General features: G+C 37.2%; 1 protein-coding gene across 1 annotated transcript in view; it reads left to right on the top strand.

Moving 5' to 3' along the window:
• Positions 1-353: 353 nt before the first annotated feature.
• LOC104491755 (putative RNA-binding protein Luc7-like 2) overlaps positions 354-19,275 on the top strand; it is a 28,119-nt gene continuing 9,197 nt past the window's right edge. The window contains exons 1-7 of the mRNA XM_010134589.1: positions 354-405; positions 2,081-2,175; positions 13,545-13,643; positions 14,479-14,589; positions 15,629-15,772; positions 16,812-16,988; positions 19,208-19,271. Coding sequence (XP_010132891.1) covers positions 13,548-13,643; positions 14,479-14,589; positions 15,629-15,772; positions 16,812-16,988; positions 19,208-19,271 — 592 coding nt within the window. The 5' untranslated portion in view covers positions 354-405; positions 2,081-2,175; positions 13,545-13,547. The remainder of the gene's footprint in view (positions 406-2,080; positions 2,176-13,544; positions 13,644-14,478; positions 14,590-15,628; positions 15,773-16,811; positions 16,989-19,207; positions 19,272-19,275) is intronic.

The following is a 19,275-nucleotide window of genomic DNA, read 5'->3' as shown; positions in this document are numbered from 1 at the left end:
GCAGCTCTTGTGTCAGTTCCTAGTTGAAGTAGAGGTGTGAAAAAAGCTACCTCTAGATGTTGAGGTAATGTCTGTCAAAATGCTACCTACAAACGTTACCTAAGGAACCATGAGTCTTTCAGCAATTTTCTGGTCTTGATAACTCCTTGACTCCTGATAGGTTAGTGCTACTAGGCTATTAGTATTTTTTAAAATACTTAATTTTGTTCATGTGTCTTTATATAGAAGAATCTTTACAGTCAACATGTGTTTCTAGATGCTGTGTTGAAATTGCTGGCAGAGTCTATTATTCTATACAAACTGAACAATCTGGCCCCTTGTTTTATTTATAAAGGTTCAATGTATCTTTGCCTGCCTACATCAATCTGCAAGGGAGTGTCAGAAAGGCCCCGCATTCGCCGAGCCGTGAGTTATCAATAACTTTTCAGATGTGTTAATGAATGTGGAACAAACCAATTACGTGTTTAAAAAAAAATGGATCCACCTCCTAAAAAAGAAAAAAAAAAAGCAAAACTCTTTACTGCAGTAGCAGGCATGATTATAAAGGGATTGCTCTAAATTTTTAGTAGTGTAAGTATAACTAAGCAGCAAGGTCACTCGCCCTCTAGAAAACCTATTGTTGAACTGCTTCGAAGCATCTTTACTTTAGCCTGTGGATTACAGGTTTTAACCATTGTATCCTGCAGGCAAATTAAGCGCATGGTGGTTTTAGAAACTGCTTAATAATCTGAAGCTTGGTCCATCCAAAAATATTACATATTAGTATCCTGTGCAGAGAACTGATATTTAAAAATCTGATTATGTAATAGCAAGAAAGGTTTGACTGATAAGATCTGATTTTTTTATTCCCCTCTGTTATAGTTACCTCATTAATGCATTTGGCTTCTTGAATTAATAGATTCAAAATTCTCAGTAATTCATGTCATGAAGCCATAAAAAGTCTTTAATAACTGCAAAATATCTAAACAAAATAATTAGATTAAATGGGAAAGGCTGCTACCTGAACTCATTGCATGTCTTTTTTAATCCCAGCATCCCACCTTGCTTCAGTAATTCATCAGTAGGTTTTCAATGATTAGAGATCTTAACAAGTTGTTTGTTACGTTTTAAAAAATTAATAAATAGATGCATCCAGAGAGAGATTAAGGTGGTTTATCATGCCTGTGTCTTAACACAGAGAGAGAGATAGCAGTGATCTCTCCTCCGAATCTCAAATAGTGACAATTATGTTATGACTCGAAGGAAAACATATACCCATCCTCATCCCCAAAATACCAGCTGGTTGCTTTGTTCTGAAGACTTTAGGTCTTGCTCCAAGATGGGGTTATTTAAACTTGGAATTGGACCTCCGTGTGTGGGCAGGTTGATGCTTCTGCTGATGCAGGAACTACAACCTGCCACGATGAAGATGTAATTAAGATGTTCCCGGCCCAACAAACAACATGTAGAAAAGAAAAAAAAAAAAAAGACTTATGATATAGAGATATGCAAACATCTGTAAACTAATTTTGCATATAGGCTATGTCCGTATGTTTGACTGACTTTTTTCAGGTTTGTAAGCATTAAAAATCATTCTTCTGCCAACTCTTCATGCTGCTCCCATCAGAAGTAAGAGGGTGCGTTGCATCCAAGAGCAAAATCGTAAAATCAGTATCAGGTGGGATTCAACGAAGACTCAAAGCGTATCATTTTTTGTTTGAGGCTGCTTTTATATGCTAATTGTTGCATACAAATACATCACTCATGCAAAATCTGACTAGAACGTTATATAGCTCATTTAATAAATGCTGTTGTAGCGAAGTGTTTTTAAGCTAATGCTGACTTTCTGGGTTCAAGCACTTTTCATGCTGCATTTTTGAAGGGGAAGTGTGAGATGATTTTTAAGTAGCATTATAAAGCATTAAAACACATATTTGTGTTTTTGGTGTTATTTGGCAGAGAAACATACAGTGTTTTAAGTTCTAGTTTCCATAGACCTTCACTATGTGACAGGCAGTGTTAAAGCTTTGCATGTAACCTGCAGAACATGTCTGGCTTCCCCAGATTTCTAACCTGGAATGTGCTGGTTTCTATATTGCAGGTGACACAACCCGCCAGCGAATCAAATTCAGTGATGACAGAGTGTGCAAGAGCCACCTTCTCAACTGCTGCCCTCATGATGTGCTCTCTGGAACTGTATGTAGCTAAATCTTGTGTTTTATTTAGATAAGAATGGAGGAATTGAATTATTTCCTCTCTGTAGTATCTTTTTTTATTTCATGGTTTTCAGCAAGTATCTATCTAGTCCTCTTTCAGAGGAACTGAAAGAGTCATTCAGAGGAACTTTTATAAACAACTAATTAATGGATTAAGTTAATTTTTACATTCTTTGCTGTAACGTAAAAGTTTGAAATATATATTACCTACATTTATTGCGTATAACAAATTGTTTTTAAGTTCCTATTAGTTGCAACTAATAGGGAAAAGAAAGGAAATATAATTTATGCAGAAACTATTCAATTACTTCCTTAAAACTTTGTTGTAGTGAGAAAACATCCCACACAAATATTTGTATAGGGAAGAGAGGTGATTTTTCTTTCTTCAGAAGTACGTTAGTGAAAACAGTTGAAAGTCCAAATAATTACATTTCTAGAAGCTGGGATATATTTAACATGCTAGTGACACTGTACAATATCCAATTACTGTGCCACTTTCACAAATTCTATCGCAATTTGAAAGTCTCCTTTTATGAGATATTAGTAACTTGCTTGGCTTGTATTTTTGTGTACTGTGTAGTAGAGGTTCCTCTGCCGAAGCAGTAGCAAACGAGGGGCTTTAACATGCTTTGTCAGCGTGGCCATGCTTTCCCTTGCTATGCCTGTTTAAGGTAGCTTATTCTTTGTGAAAGGCTTGTTACATCACATGGATTATTTAACCTAATGTTCCATATTAACCATATTAGAATAATTAACTGTAGAGAGATGTATTGTGATGATATGCAGAGTCTCATGTGCCTACCATTCATAATGCTGCATATTAGTAGCTTTTCTCATTCATCTTGGCACACTTTCTTACCCTGTGGCAGAGGGGAAAATAAGTACTGGAAAACCTTTCTTAAGGATTATTTGAAGCATAACTGATTCGCTGTGTTGATTCATTTCTAATAGCTAACTTGACTGGACCCTTTAGTGACATTCAGAATGAAATTCATTTGCAAAATGGAAAACTGAAAACATACACTTGGTAACTGATTCACCTGTCACCTGGCCTCTAATATGCTTTCCAAGTAGCTGTGATTTTAAATTACCATAACATTTCTCGTTGATCAAAGGCATTCAAACATGCATGCGTACACTGATTTTGTTTGTTTTACTAATTTTGGTTCTTGTACTGACAGACCCGTAGTTACAGGCCATCCCTTGCTGGTCTTAAAAATCCCTCTAGAAGAAGGCACAGCTGTAATTGCTAAGAAGCAATTGCTAAGGAAGAGGTGGCAAAATAAATAGTAGAACTGAACTAGAAACCTTAGCATTTGTCATAATAAAAAAGGCAACAGAATAGAAAAGGCCTGCTTACTGAGCTTCTTCATAAGTCTTGTGACTTCCAAATCTTTTTTCCTATCCCTAAAGACACTTTACTTTTGTTTCGCAAAGTTCTGTCATATCACAAAAATCAGATGTCTTGATGTTAATATAGTGCATCTGGCATAGTCTTAAGATAATTCACAGTGAAGATAATGCATCTTGCACATACTTTATTACCTTCGCTTCATTTATTTTATAGTGATAACAAATTGATAACAACGCTCTGTGTATCAGTGGATATGTAGTTTTCTTTTTAGCTGTTCTGTATGTTACTGCCCAAACAAAATGGGGGAAAAGGGAGAAGAATATGTTCCTCTTCACCAATCTGTTATGTTGTCCAGTGTTTTGGTTGTGTGATGAGCAAAATAGCTTATGGTTGGGGGAAGATATGGGATGTAACAGCATGTTATACAAACATGAAAAGTCATTAGTCAGAATCCACAAGAAGATACAGTTAAAACATCGATTTCTCAGTTTTTCAGTGTAGTCTAATTTCTATAAGCAAAGATTTCTAGAATGACTGTCTTTAGCAGGTAAGAAATGTTTACCTTTAGAACTAAAAAAAGTCTTAGGTATCATGCAATAATACTTATTACGGTGCAGACCAAGCATGTAGGTTGGGCCTCCTTACTCAGTTTAAGTCCTCAATGAAAGTTCTGTGTCTCATACTGGATTTTGCTGATGCTCTTGCAGTACTAAACTAAACTGCTTATTCAGCGAATATCAGTCTCTCTTTTTTTTGTCCTCATAATGCAGTTAGTCATAGAACGACAAAATATGTTCCACGGTGTAAGTCTGGGTCCATAAAAACAAGGACTGGTTTAATCCAGTTAAATTTAATATTAGTAGAAGGAGTAGAAAGGGACTCAGACAGGCCTTATCCAATCCATGTGATGTCCTGCTTTTTACCTAGGATGGGTCTGAAGAAATGGACCTTCTTTCTTAATAGCACAGTTGTTAAAAGGGCAAGAAGCATGTAGTGTGGTTAAACACTTTATCGCTGATTGTAGGTAACAAAGGTTGAGTGAGTTTTTTTGTTCTGGTTTTAAATTCAAATCCAGTATCTTATGTTTCTGAAAGAGTAAGTTCTCTGGGGACGTTTTAGGAGGTAAAATCTTTCCATTGAGTAGATTGCCAGTGAAATACTGGTCATGAATTGTCGGTTTTTTTCGTGTGTGTTACAAGGTAATCTGTGCAATTCTTATGACCTCCACATTACTGTTCCCATCTGCAAAATGCAGACTTCTATGCTATTCCAATCCATCCACTCTTTCAAACGCACTCAAGGAGGACGTTCACAGATAATGCAAGACAAACAAAATGATTCATTTGAGTAGTCTCTGTTAATTTAGTGTGTTCTGCTCCTTAATGGCAAAATATCCAAAAGTCTGCAAAGGGATTGATTTCCCTTGACGATAAAATCATGTTCCCCAGGCTGCAGTATGTATTGGTAGAAGTAGTGTGTGTATACTTCTCTTAGAAGATTGGAGACTTTATTATCCAGATTTTGGTGTGTATTATCTCTTTCCTTTCTAGAAGAAATGTGTGCTGATGTTTAATATACCGTATGAAGTCTTTTGTTATTTCTAGGCTTCTGCAGAAGACTCGACAGTAGGTATTTTCCTTAAGTATCTTTGATCAGATTTATCTTTTGGTTAATACTAGAACCATTTCAGGAAAAAAGCATCCATACAAATTAGTAAAGTTTTGAGTTTTACTAGGAAAATGTCAGTGTCTAGATGGGCAACAACACACAGCTTCCTAATTTTTTTAGTTTTCTTTTGCACTTCTCTGTGTTTTGTTTCCTCAGAGTAGTTTGTATTTAAAGGAACAATAAAGTTCTCATTAAAGAGACCCTAAATATTTTACTTGGGAATGTAAAGCGATAAGAATTAGCTTTATTTCGAAATTTAATTATTTATTCCAGCTGCTGTTGCCAACACAACAGTTCATTCTGTGTCAGTTACCCTCCCTTTCCATTTTTCTGGATAGCATTGTCTAGTTGGCTGTTAATAAGCTCCAGGTGTTCCCTACTTAAATCAGGAGATTTTGGTTACATTCCTATTTCATTTACTTCTATTTAGGGACATGTTTTTGTTCTACTAGGTTTCTGCTGAAATTCCAAGTCAAGCAGTCAGAAGTGTCTCAGTGCCTGCAGGAGATGATTTTCTGTCTCTTTGAGGGGAGAAACAGAGCACGGGTTTGGATTTTTTGTGGTCTGTTTCTAAGGGCAATGGGAATAATGGGCTGCATGGAAGGCATACATAGAATAGTGAGTTCCAACAGCAAAAATGTAAACAAAGATAAAATGTAGTGTACTCTTTCAGTTTATTAAATTCTAATTCCAAATCTATTAGCTCTGTGATCTTTTTTTTATTTGAAATGTGTTTTGAAGTTTGTGTGAGGCACATAGTAAGCTAATTGGTAAGATCACAGAAGAGATGTTATATTCAAGGTTGTAGAACAGTGTTCAGAACCTGATTCTGCCAATGCCTCTCACAAAAGCTCCTTTTATTTTTAACTGACTTTTTTTCATGCTTTGGTGCTCTGCTTTTTCATAATGATCACTTGGGCAATGGTTCACATGCATAAGTCACTGGTTTAAGAGATTGATCATTCATTCTAGATGAGAATTTTATAATGAGCGATTAATAAGACTTTGTAAACCCTGGCTACTGAGACACTGAATTGAATAATGTACCTCACAGTTAGTAACTTTTATTAATGTTTTATTACTATTATTTAAAGGTTAACACTCTTTAGATTGTGGGGTTTTCTTATCCCCTTAGTACTTGCTGATGATCAGGCTTGTGGGGTTTTGGGGTTGAGGTCGGTTTGGTTTTTTTTCCAAACCATGGTTCTTGAGATATTTTTCATTAACAGTACGAATGTTTGTTTAGAATTATCTAGATTAAGAGACTAGGACTGAAGGTACATAGGTAGGAGTCAGATGACTCCACTGTAATGGTACAAACTTACTAAGCAACGTTTTTTGGATTTAAGCTCTGTGCTGACTTCGATGGTTTTTACATAATGTGTTTTCTCTATGTTTCTGAATGAATAGCTGTTTACTAATGAAAATGACAGGGTGAGAAGATTTAAAGCAAATAACCTTTAGTAAGGTTAAAAGTACTAGTGTCCTAAATATTTATAGTAACCCACTAGCTGTCTTTGAAGAGCCCAAGCAGTTCAACACTTCTGCAGCAATCTGGCTTTTTTATTAGCTTGGTTGTGCTTCCCTGTTAAAAAAAAAATCACAACTATTGTTTGTTGTCTTGCAAACCATGATTGAGAAACTTCTTTCTGGTCAGTGGATTACCTTTGTGTTTGTATTTATGTGTATTTGTTGAGGAACCGTGCTTCTTGCATTTTATTCATACAGATCTCAAAGTGTGCTCTGTCAGCTCAGTCCTGCAGTTAAGCATACCTTTAAGTGCTCTTGAATTTATTGCACTCAGCTCTTCAGGAGTCTTGCTGACTAAAACAATATTGATTGAGACCTTGGTTTAGCAATATGCTTTAATACATGATTAACTTTAATCTTATTAGGGGTTGAATTCAGCTCCAGGTTGAGACATCTAAATTTAGGTTTCAGCTGAGGAGCTAGGTGTTGAAGCTTGCGCTGGAGTCAGAAGGGATCCAGTCAGCAGAGCCTAGAGAAAGATTCGCTTTGCCTGCCACTGGGTATCCATCTCAAGGTGGGCTGAGTCCATTCAGCTTCCCTGACTGTACTCTCTAGACTTCTTTTCACTGTGGAGAAGTTTGGAGAGTTCACAGATTTGCAAATAGGTGTTTTAATCTGGAGCTGATTTGTTTGCCAGTAGTCCCATTGGTTCAGTGGAACTATTTCCATGCTGAAAACTTAGGTGTGCCAGTGTGATTATTTGCTGTAGCTAAAAAAGTAGGCATTCTGCCGGAGGCTATCAGTTTTTTGTTTCAGGACTGACTTGATCATGTGAACTACTTTAGCTTTGCAAAATCAAATTAAATTAGGTTTGCATAAGGTACCTCAATCTGTAGCCTTCAGGCCAGTGGTGATGAATTGTGAAGTGCTCTGATGTCTCAGCAAGTGATCATTTCAGTCTCTTGAAACACATTTGTAATTTCTTTGACCGGTGCCAGGAGAGTGAGCTGATTGTACCATGTTCCATTTTAATGAGTTTAATTTATCTAGGTGAAGTAGTTTTTTGTTACTCTGTATGGTTATCTATCTTCAATGTTAATATATTATACAGTCATGCTATAAGACCAAATACCATGTAAAAACTCAAATATCTCATTTAAAAACAAGAAAGACTGCTGCTAGCTTTGTCTTTCAGTGGAGGTGTATTCCAAGGACTTGAAGTCTTCAAAAGTGTGATTATAGTTAGAAATGTCTTTAAAGTATTATACTTCCAAAGACACCTGGAATTTTCAGTGGTTGCTAAGGACTTTAACTTAATGTCTACCTCTTTTTAGCTCAGTATTTGTTTCCTGCTAGTGAAGTCCTACTAAAGTTAGCCCCATTAGTGGAGTCAGAGGATATAAATCACACATTATTATATCCCAGAACAGTTTGGGTTGCCAGAGACCATAAAGATCATCTAGTTACAAACCCCTGCCATGTGCAGGGATACCTTTCACTAGATTAGGTTGCTCAAAGCTCCATCCAGGCTGGCTTTGAACATTTTCATGGAGGGGACATCCACAACTTCTCTGGGCAACCTGTTCCAGCATGTCACTGACCTCACAGTGAAGAATTTCTTCCCTCTATCTAATCTAAGTCTATCCTCTTAGTTTAAAGCCGTTACCAACCTTGTCCTATCACTACATACCATTGTGAAAAGTCCCTCTCCTGTAGGCCCTTTTTTGGTACTGGAAGAATGCTATAAGGTCTTCTCAGAATTTTCCAAGCTGAACAACCTCAGCTTTCTTTAAAGGGGAGATGTCTGAGCCCTTTGATTGTCTTTGTGGCCCTCCTCTGGACTTGCTCCAACAAGTCTGTGTTGGGGTCCTTAGAGCTGAACACAGTACTCCAGGTGAGGGTCTCACAAGGGCAGAGTGGAGGGGGAGAATCACCTCCCTTGATCTGCTTGTCACACTTGATGCAGCCCAGTTGACTGCAGGTGCACAATGCTGGATCATGTTGAGCTTCTCCTTGACCAACATCCCCAAGTCCTTCTCCTCAGGCCTGCTAAAGCCTCCCCTTCTGAACATGTGTTGCCTATAAGAAAGGATGGGCTTTATCACAAGTCCAGAAGTCTGTCAGAACAAAATTGTTAATATGGATGAAAAGTGACTTCCATAACAGGGAATGTCTCAGCAAAGAGTATATCTGTAGCTTATTTCTGTTGGTAGCAAAGGTTTTCTCATACAAACCTCAGTATCTGCCTTGGCAGCTTGATTAAGGGAGAGATCTGGTTCTTCCAATAAAAAATTGTTCAGTCTCAGATCTCCCTAAGCGAACAAACAAACAGTCCTTCTCTTGCAGAATGTGAACTGCTTTGGTATGGGTATCTATACAGCTACAAAGAATTCTCTACATAAACACTGCCCAGAGTGTCTTCTTTCAAAACCTATCAAAGATGCTTGCTGTTTTTAGAAGCACTGATAGTGTGTTCTACTATGTCACACTTGGCTCAACATCAGCCCTCTGTGTTTTAAGTAGCTTCGGCTTTTCTGTGCTCCAGAAAAGAGCACTCCAGATAGAGTACATTCACTAATCTAACCTCTGATGTCAAAGGAATGTGGTTTAGTTATAAAAGTGCCAAAATGGGAATTTTGCTGCAGGTACTCAAGATCTGAAAAGAAAGCCTTCTTAATTTCATGCTGAGTTTAGTCTCCGATTTGGTTATAAGTGTCAGCTACTAAGTGCTCCCTTACTTTGCAGATAAACACTTCAGATTCCGTATTGTCTAAGTCCTTGGCCAGCTATTCCTTGTCTATTTATACTTAACCCATGTGATTCTCTTTTTGTACCTGATTTGATGGAAATAGAGCTGTGCATCTCTGTTAAAGTAAATTTATGTAATCCATATTTCTGTATTAATACCATTCTGTCCATTTTGTGGCTGGGATGACAAAAATTATTACTAAATCATTTCAATACAAGGTTGTTTGGAGTGAAAGATCAGTTGCAGCTCTGGGTTATCAAGTAGCATTAATTGCCCATCTAACACTGAGAGATAAAAAGTGTTACAGAAGATGGTTAGCAAGTTGTTAGTAGAAGAAACTAGATTCTTCGGAGCTCATCAATAGTAAAAGGGCTCTTGATATCCTGCTTTGTTATGTGGTTGCCTAGACTATTTTCTAGACTGATCTTCAGCAATAGCTTTCACTTGTAAGAAAGATTCTCCAAATATTTAGGGTTTTTTATTGGTTTTAATCTTCAGGAAAAGTACAGTGACTGCAAAAAGCCCCAAAGCATGGCTTCACATACTCAAATAAACTTCAGTTATGTTCTAGCGTGAGACATGAAGCCTGTTCTCACCTGTCTTCATTTGCTTTACTCATCAGGACTTGTCTGTAAATCATTTTGAGTACTATAAGTCTGTCTGAAAGTCAGTGTATCAACAGTCAAAAAGAGTTGATAAGGATTCTTTTTAAGCCTTCATTAGGAGCTCAACATACAAACGTTAGTCTCCCTCATAGCCATCTACTGTTTCAAATGTGATTGATCTTTAAGTGGCTGACTACCATGCTTTCTCTTTGCCGCTGTGAGCGGACATGACTTGGCATCAAATCCCAAGGTGGACATGTGGAAGATGAAAATAATATGTCTTACTGTATCTTCTGTCCATTTCCATCCACTGTCCATCTACTTTGCAGCTAGCCTTAAGGGCTGAATTACAGTATGAGCTGCTCTGTGCTTGTGGAGGTCCTCAGCAATCCTGATCCAGCATAGACTTTTGACAGTAACAAATCATCCCCGAAATGAATTGTCTTTGCCCAATGTTGCATAACTTAAAGCAGCAGAAGTGCTTTTTAGCTTGATTTTGTGTATAATACGGAAAGTGGTTTAAGAGTTTAAAATTTTTTTTATGTCTCTCTACACAGAACTTTTAAGAAAGACATTTAGTAGTAATATTTCTGTGAAGATGCTTCCAAAGGATTAGCCAAAACCAGTACAGGCTATGTTAAGGAGCAATTCCAACAACAATAGAATATTTTAGCAGCAAAGCTAATGAAGAAGAATCATTTTCTCTTGTACCTGCTTGCTCTTGCTCCTTGACTGTTATACCATGTATTTATAAGGCTGCATTTGTTTGATCAAAGAGGGGATGGGGAACCAAAATTTCCTGTCTTCTGGCTGAGACATCTATCAAAAATAAATCCTCTGTAACACCTCTCTCACCTCCAAAATTGCTGCTAATATCACTAAAGTTATTCAAGAGTGTGTGAAGTGACATCTTGATACTGTAAGAGTCCTAGCTGCTTAAGTCCACTACTTCGTTGCCTCTTAGATATTGTCATCACATCTGTATGTGTGGCTGCCTGGCAAGTTGGACAAAGGTACACTGCTGGAAAATTACCTCTGTTTTGCCAAGATGTGTTTTACCTTTGTAGTACCCAGATTGTGTTGAACTGCACAGGCAGGTGTACCAGCATGGCGTGGCACCGTGATAGAGGGAGGACAGAAATTTTTTTCAATAATGATGCTGGCTGAGAGTAATTACTATCCTTTCAGACTATGGATTCACAATTCTCACAGGCAGGTGTACCAGCATGGCGTGGCACCGTGATAAAGGGAGGACAGAAATTTTTTTCAATAATGATGCTGGCTGAGAGTAATTACTATCCTTTCAGACTATGGATTCACAATTCTCAGTAAGAAGAAAAAACCAGAAAATGTATGATGTCATGTGAACTCTGTTTTTCAAGAGTGTAATGGACATTTATTTCATGCATTTATTGAGAGTATATGTAGACTGCATATTAAAATAGCATTTTTCTGATGCTATGATGGATGTGTTTCAGCTTTTGTCATACTGCTCAGATCTATTAAAGACACTAGCCTCGTCTATGCATTTAGAACTGGAATGCTTCACTTAAACCAGGATCGGCCTTGATTTTTACAGTTTAACCTTAAACACTTTATCAGTACAATGATGAATCAGCATAAAGACAATTCACAATTACAGGAGGATTTTTAAGTGTCTAGCTTTGAGATAATTTTAAAATGTTCTTTCATATTGCTTTCCTAGTACTGAAGAACTTTTCCTGACAGAAAGCTGCAGTTTAAATAATGTCAGCATCTAATGACTTGGAAATAGGCGTGTGTGATACATTGCTCAGCTTTAAGGCCTTTGTGGATTTGCATCAGTTAACAAAATTGCTGAGGTCCTGTGTAGCTGCGAAAGGAAAAGCTAATCTTTTTCTTAGCATTGCAATCAGATGTTCTCTATTGCAATCAAATGTTTTCCGGAAAACAGATTTATGGTGACCGAAGGGTATTTAAATAACCACAGTTTGTCAACAACTTTCAAGTTCAAAATTCTGTTTGAGCAGTGTTTTTTTTTCTGTCTCTAATATTTGAAATAAACCAAAAAACTACTTCAAGGTATTTGTTGGAACGTCTAACTGATTATTTGAGAAGTTAAAAACAATTGATGCTTGTTTTTTATATTGTAGTTGTGAGGCTTGAATTGCTACTGAAATGCAAGTATTTTGTTTATTTTTAAAAAAAAAAAGCAACTGCAGCGGTTTGAGTTAACACTCCTCTTTTAGTTAAAAAACTCACAACACAGGTTATTAAATTACCTTAAGTTTTGGTTCTAAAACTGTTACTGTAAAGCAGTAACAGCTTTTTCCATCAGAGATCAACTTCCATAAAGGATTATTTTTTAAGTAAACAGTGCCAAAAGCAGACATAATCAAAACTACTGGTTAAGTGATGCAAATAGTAATCACTTTAAGTGATTTTTACATCAGCGCCTGCTTTTGCAGAGAGGATACCTTGGTTTTGTTTAATTTTGTTTCTATTACAAATTGTGGGGATGATTTTTACATCAGCGCCTGCTTTTGCAGAGAGGATACCTTGGTTTTGTTTAATTTTGTTTCTATTACAAATTGTGGGGATTATGGGGGGGGGTGTTTTGAGGTTTTGTTGTTGATGATGTTGTTTTGGGCTCTGTTGTAGTTGTTTCGTTTGGGGTGGGTTTATGTCATATGCACATTGCTGTCTTGATTACAAAACAAACTTTCAGGAAACAGATTGAATTAGAATTCCTTGTGTTGTGTGGTATGCAAATTTCAATTTTTAAACAGTGTTTGTTACCCAGTAGGATTCTGAGCACTCTTCTCAACGGCATTGTGTGCAAGAGTAGTGATGCAGCTTGCTTTAAGTTCTAGGAAAGGCAGGAAAAAGGCATGAACAGCTTTAGTTTACAAGTAAAATATCTATACTTTTTCTTCCCTGCTACTTAAACATAGTTTAACGTTCACCTCGCCTTCATTCATCTGCAGAATGTTTTGCTGGGGTTTGATTTTTGGCTATCTTACTTGAAGTGCTTCAAGAGTGGTTTTTAAGCAGCACTTACAGTAGTGCTGTGGTTGTACTTATTGCAGGTGATGAATATAACTGGAACACACATCATAGTGTGCATGCAGTTCATATCAAGGATTGAACCACTTCATTGCCAGTTACTTGCAGGGAGCTTGGTTCTCCTAAGCTGTTTTAATTAGCTGTTTTAACACGGTATCCCACTTCAGTAATTTTTTTAACTTTCAGTAATACAAGATTTTTGCAAGATATTAATCATGTTTTGTAATGCAAACGGCCATTGGGATAAGCTGTTCATTCTGTCTGTTTTTATTATTTCCCGATTCACGTGTGTTTATTGAAAGGGTGGTATTGTTGTATAGTTTTATTAAACTGTCCTTTCGTTCCTACAGGGGAGATGATTTGCTTCAGAATATTTGACTGTTAAAGAAAATCATGCTAAATTTGTTCCTTGTAAGACTTCTGAAGAGTTACACCACTTGCCTTCTGTCTCTTTTCAGAGAATGGACCTTGGAGAATGTCTGAAGGTGCATGACCTGGCATTGAGGGCAGACTATGAAATAGCATCCAAAGATCAAGATTTCTTCTTTGAGCTTGATGTATGTATTTTGTCTTAATGGTGGAGAGAAAGCGCAATTTGTGTATCTAGGTGGATAAACTGAGCCACAAAAGTTAAGTTTTAATACATGCAGAAAGAAAAGATTTGAAAAGTAATTTTGTAGAAGTCCTTGACACAGTTACATAAAAAAATACATGCCTCTTCATGAAGATACACAAGTGTTTAGTTTGTATTGGTATTCATCACTATGTAGAACTGTTAACAGTCTTCCACAGAACAATCAGTCATAAAGCTGGATGGTCTCTTAGTGTTACCAAGCAGATGTTAAGGCTGTGTATGCTTTGAAGAGAGTCTTAAATCCTGTACTTATTGAAGAAAGTAACTCTGCGTTGGGAATGACAAATCACGTGCGATGTCTCAGTACACTGTAGTTTGATAATACAGTTTTGAACTCCCTCCTGGGAAGTTAGTCTTCACAAGAACAAAAAGGGTTGGGGTTTATTGCTCTTTGGAGGGATTGTGTTAATATGCTTAATAGCATAAAACTCTAGTGAAAAAAGTTAAAATACTGCATATATTGGCTGGGTGAGGTCAGCCTGAATATCCTTTGAAGAATTTTAATGCAACTTAGAAATGCTCACTTAGAGAAGATGGAAGACAGATTCACTGCCAAATTTCTGCGAATTCTTGCAACTATGACAACATGTAGACTATGGTTTTGTAAATGTTGCATGTTCATATATGTGATTAGTCACCGTAAACTGCTAGATTACTGTTTTGCTGAGTTAAATCTTAATAAACCTGGAAGGTGTTACAGCTAATGAAGTATTCATGTTCTTGACAGCGTTGATCGGTGTTCTTTATTGCTGTTTTAGGCAATGGACCACCTGCAGTCATTTATTGCAGACTGTGACAGGAGAACAGAAGTGGCTAAGAAAAGACTAGCAGAAACCCAAGAAGAGATCAGTGCTGAAGTTGCAGCTAAAGTAAGCGTGCAAAACTTGTTACTGAAATCTCTTTGAAGGTCTTTTTTATTGAGGAGCCAACTTGAGGCTTTGGCAAGCTATCCAATCAGAGAATTCATGCTGAGGAAGGGAAAACATAGGATGTTTTTGCTATCCTTCCCAAAACTGCATTTAAAGCACAGAGAGGAGAACACAGGGAAGAGACCTGATACTTTTGGGCTTGAGAAACTTGACTCTCTGTGATATCATGCTGTGGGCGTGACCCCCCGGCCGGTCTGGGAAGCAGCCCTGTAAGCCTGCTGTCAGTCAGCAGCAGGAGGTGTGTTATTTAGGAGGAGACAGAGAAGTTGTGTCAATGGGTGATTGGAAAGCCAGCTCATCTCTGGGCAGGACAGTGAACTTGAAACCAATCCAGCCATAGTACGTAAGATAACTTAGAAACTATAAATAGATGTGATAAGGAAGAAGCTGCGCAGTTAGCACTTAGAATTTGTAGTGTGTAGGGGCTGCAGCAGTCTGCTGCAGTTGTATCTTAATAAAGGCCTTGTGTACACATAAACTGTTGTTGCATCGTCTGCCCTGAATATTTGCGACATATGATTTACCCCTACACCATGCCATACAAATGTTAGTCATTCTTACACTTTTTGATCAAAACTTCATCTGTAAAGTAAACAAAATTTGACATGGTTTTCTCTAGATCTTCTGACTGGAAAAAGACTATTACTGTACCTTCTGCATATATATGCACGTGCTAGAAGGAATGGTTGTACAAATAATGATTTTGCAGGACTGTGTAGTATAGACAACATTATGAATTACTTGAAGTTTCTGCATAAAGTCCTGCTCTGAAGTTGGTACATAAAACTTGGTAATGTACCCTTTCTCTGTGTGTTTTTACATGATGCAACTTCTGTTTCACTTTTAGCTGGAGAAGTTCTCTGCATGCTTCTTTTAATTCTATCCTACCCATTTGGCATATAACAACTCAGTAGCAGTTCAGATTGTTTTCCGTAATTTAAAAGCATTCTCTGTGTTAAGCCTTTCCTTGTCTTTCAAGGCTGAAAGAGTTCATGAATTGAATGAAGAAATTGGGAAACTGTTGGCAAAAGTAGAGCAGCTTGGAGCTGATGGGAACGTGGAAGAATCTCAAAAAGTAATGGATGAAGTGGAGAAGGCTCGAGTAAAGAAGAGAGAAGCAGAAGTAAGTCGATTGTGTAAGGCTTGGGGAGTGGAGAGGGCAGGGTCCAATACTAAATTGGTTGGCATCTTTGCAAGATGTCTTATGTGCTGTCACTTCCTTAACTAATTGCTTCATTTGAAACTGCAAAATTTTGCTTTGTGTCATCCTGAACAGTTGAAGTTTCTAGCTTTAAATACACTCTTATACTATTAAAATCATACTCACCTCCACGGATGATGTATTTTAGTTTAGCTGAATTTGCCAGTTGTATCTGTGGACACTACAATTGTGTGTGTGTGTGGGTGTGTGTTGGACTGATTTATCTCACTTGGTCTCATGGCTCTTGTGGCCGCTCTGTTGCACCCCGGGGTGTTTTGATGTGGCTCATACCTGAAAGCTTCAGAGAAGCAAATGATTGTCTTCACTGAAAGATGATTAGTTAATGGCTTGTGTGTCAGGCAAGTAAAAAATGGTCCTTGTGTAATGTTCGGGTAGCAGAACTCATCAAGAGCTTTTCCATAGTGTATTTCACCAAGATACTTAAATTTACGGAAACAAACATATGCAGTTGTTTCAATGGTACCAGAGGAGTTGCTGGCTTGTCTGTCATCTGACTATCTGTAGATAAATTTTGCTTGGCTAACTTGTTTAGTGTCTAAAATGCAGACAGATTTCTCAGGAAACTACTACTCTTTTAAACTGGATTCAGAATTTAAGTTGGTGCAATGTTTTCACTATGTTAACACATACTCATTGATGCATAGGAAAAAGTTGTTCATCCTTCTAATTAGTATGATCTTAAGTAAAGGTGATAATCACCTCACATCATTTAATTTGCAAAAGCAGTTGCTGATGTCCTGCTTTTAAATATCTCCAACCTTCAGAGTAAGGATCCTGCATTGAACTTTAATGATAAACAGTTGCTTTATGAACAGTGTGAATTAACTGAAGAGTGTGCTGGTGTAAATTGAATTCAGTTTTCAATCTGTAGTGTATTTTTGGTAAAGTGTTATCTCTGTATTTTGTGCACTGAGAAACAGTTAGCAAATTTTTTTTCTAGGAAGTATACAGGAATTCTATGCCTGCCTCCAGCTTCCAGCAGCAGAAGTTGCGGGTTTGTGAAGTGTGTTCGGCTTATCTTGGTCTTCATGACAATGACCGACGACTTGCTGATCATTTTGGAGGAAAACTACATTTAGGATTTATTGAAATAAGAGAGAAGCTTGAGGAACTCAGGGTGAGTCATTCTTACATTTTCGTGTGTGTATATGCATGTGCTCCTAGTTAATTGTTTGCCAAGCAACCTCAATGGAATGTTTCTGGACATGTGAATTTCTTCATAGTACTTGAAAATCTGGGCTTTCATTAGTCCACAAAGCACTAAACATTCTAATCTAGCATCTTCTCTGGATAATTTGATAAGATGACCTCTTATGCATCGAGGTGTATTAAAACACGTCTTGGGAACAAAGAGTGCAGTTCCGCTTGTAAAATGGAGAACTGTAGTTTGAATAATAGAGATGTTGAAATATATTTACCAGTCATAGGAGGTAGCCAAATGATCTTTATTTTTAGCCAATTGATTGGCTAAAAGTAATAATGAGACGCTTGAAAATACAAGAATATGTAGTGGGCCTAATACTTTATTTAATTGGGATAAAATATTAATAGGACTGGTGTTGAAATCCTCATTTTCGGTACCAGTACATAAAGGAGGATGATTAAACATGGCAAAGTTTTCAAAAAAGATCTACAGAAATGCCTGGAGCTCAAGCAGCCTGCTGCATGGTGAAAAACTAAAACTCAATTTGTTTATTTTATCCAGACAAATATTAGGAGGTGAATTTCATTCTATAGGTAACAACAACTAAAGATTTCTTTTTTCAAGTAATTTTGAAGGCTTTTAAGCTTAACTGACAATAGATTAAATAAACAAGTTCGAACAACTGAAGGCTGTAGCTAGTCAGAATACAAGGTGATGTATGTTTTGAAATCAGGCTAGCTATTAAAATAATTGTTATGGGAGGTTGCATGTTCTCTATAGCTTAGATTTCAAATCCAGTTGGAATATTATCCTAAACAACGCTATCTTGACCAGAAATCATGTGCTGGAAGAAAGTCTTATTGGAATTATATTCTAGGCTTTTGGTATTCAAGAGGATGGATTTGGACAGTGATGCCATTTATGGCTCTTACTACACACATTTTGGAGGTCAAGGCTCAATTAAGCATTTGACTGTGGAAATCACTGAAAACAATAGCTAAATGAGTTGAAGCTCTAAAAGCCGAAAATGCTGCTACTGAGTTTGAGTAAATTATCTTGGTTTATATTTCATAATATTCCAGCTGTCTGGCATGAATACCATGACCTACCCTTTGGAAAGCCTAACTCTTTTTGTTGACTGTATTGGCAATTAGGGTCCTAAATATAGTTGCTGTAAACCTTAGAAGTCTAGAATAGATCATGTGTGCTTTCTCTCATCCTTCCATGAAATTATGCAAAGAGTCACTTGAATGAGAAATTGTGCTTGTAGTTAAATTACTGATAGTGTACCAGGACGTATAGATACAATTTGACATAAAGGGTCAAAATAACTCATTATTTACACCATTCAGAAAAAATGCATGGATAATTACTTCACATTCCCAAAGCATCAATAAAGTAATCTTTTTAAGTACTTCGCTAACAAAAAAAGAAAACAATAACTATCCCCTCCTTCCTCAGAGCTCTCCTCAGAGATCTAATCAAGATGCTGCTGGGGCAATTCCACATCTCAGAAGAAAGTCTTTACAAAGAGTTGAATTTCTTGCATCATGTCCAGAAGGTGGCAAGACTTGTGTTTGGCCAGATCTCCAGTTGTGAGTTCCACATCTGAGGGCCCTCTACTGAGCGTGCCTTGTCCCCAGTAGTAGTGAGTTCAACCTGGGGGCTGTCAGCTGAAGCATTCTCTCGAATTACATATCTCACGTTCACAATACAGAAACAAGTAGCCTCAAAACTGGGTATCAACCCAAGCAAGTCCTTTTAAGACAAAGGATTTCTTTATATCGCAACATAGCTGAAGGAGTTAGTAAAACAATTAACTTTCCTGATGACAATTCTTTTCTACTTTTCCCCAATGTCCAAAATACGATAGGATTGGCATGGAAACTCTCATATTCAAGGCGTGACCTACTGCTCTGAATTCTCTTTGGTCGAAAACTTAATATAACTACGTATTTCAGGTCTTCATGTAACACCCATCTATTTGCTGCAGCTCTTCTGCAATAACTTCTGTTTCTTGGAGAAGAAAAGAAATATATATACTGAGGAAGAGAGAGGGAATAATATACACGAGGGAAAGGGAATATACATGAGGGAAAGAACTGAGTATTAACTGTCTAGATAATTTTTATAGCACCTTCATCTGAAAAATTTTGAAATGTAATATAATGACTATATTCCTTTGCTTTTAGAGGATTGTGGCTGATAAACAGGAGAAACGAAATCAGGAGCGTCTGAAACGTAGAGAGGAGAGGGAAAG

This window comes from Buceros rhinoceros, unplaced genomic scaffold (assembly GCF_000710305.1).
Source record: "Buceros rhinoceros silvestris isolate BGI_N320 unplaced genomic scaffold, ASM71030v1 scaffold330, whole genome shotgun sequence".
NCBI lineage: Eukaryota > Metazoa > Chordata > Aves > Bucerotiformes > Bucerotidae > Buceros > Buceros rhinoceros.
Note: the sequence above shows the minus strand (reverse complement) of the source record. Positions and strands in the feature narration are given on the sequence as shown.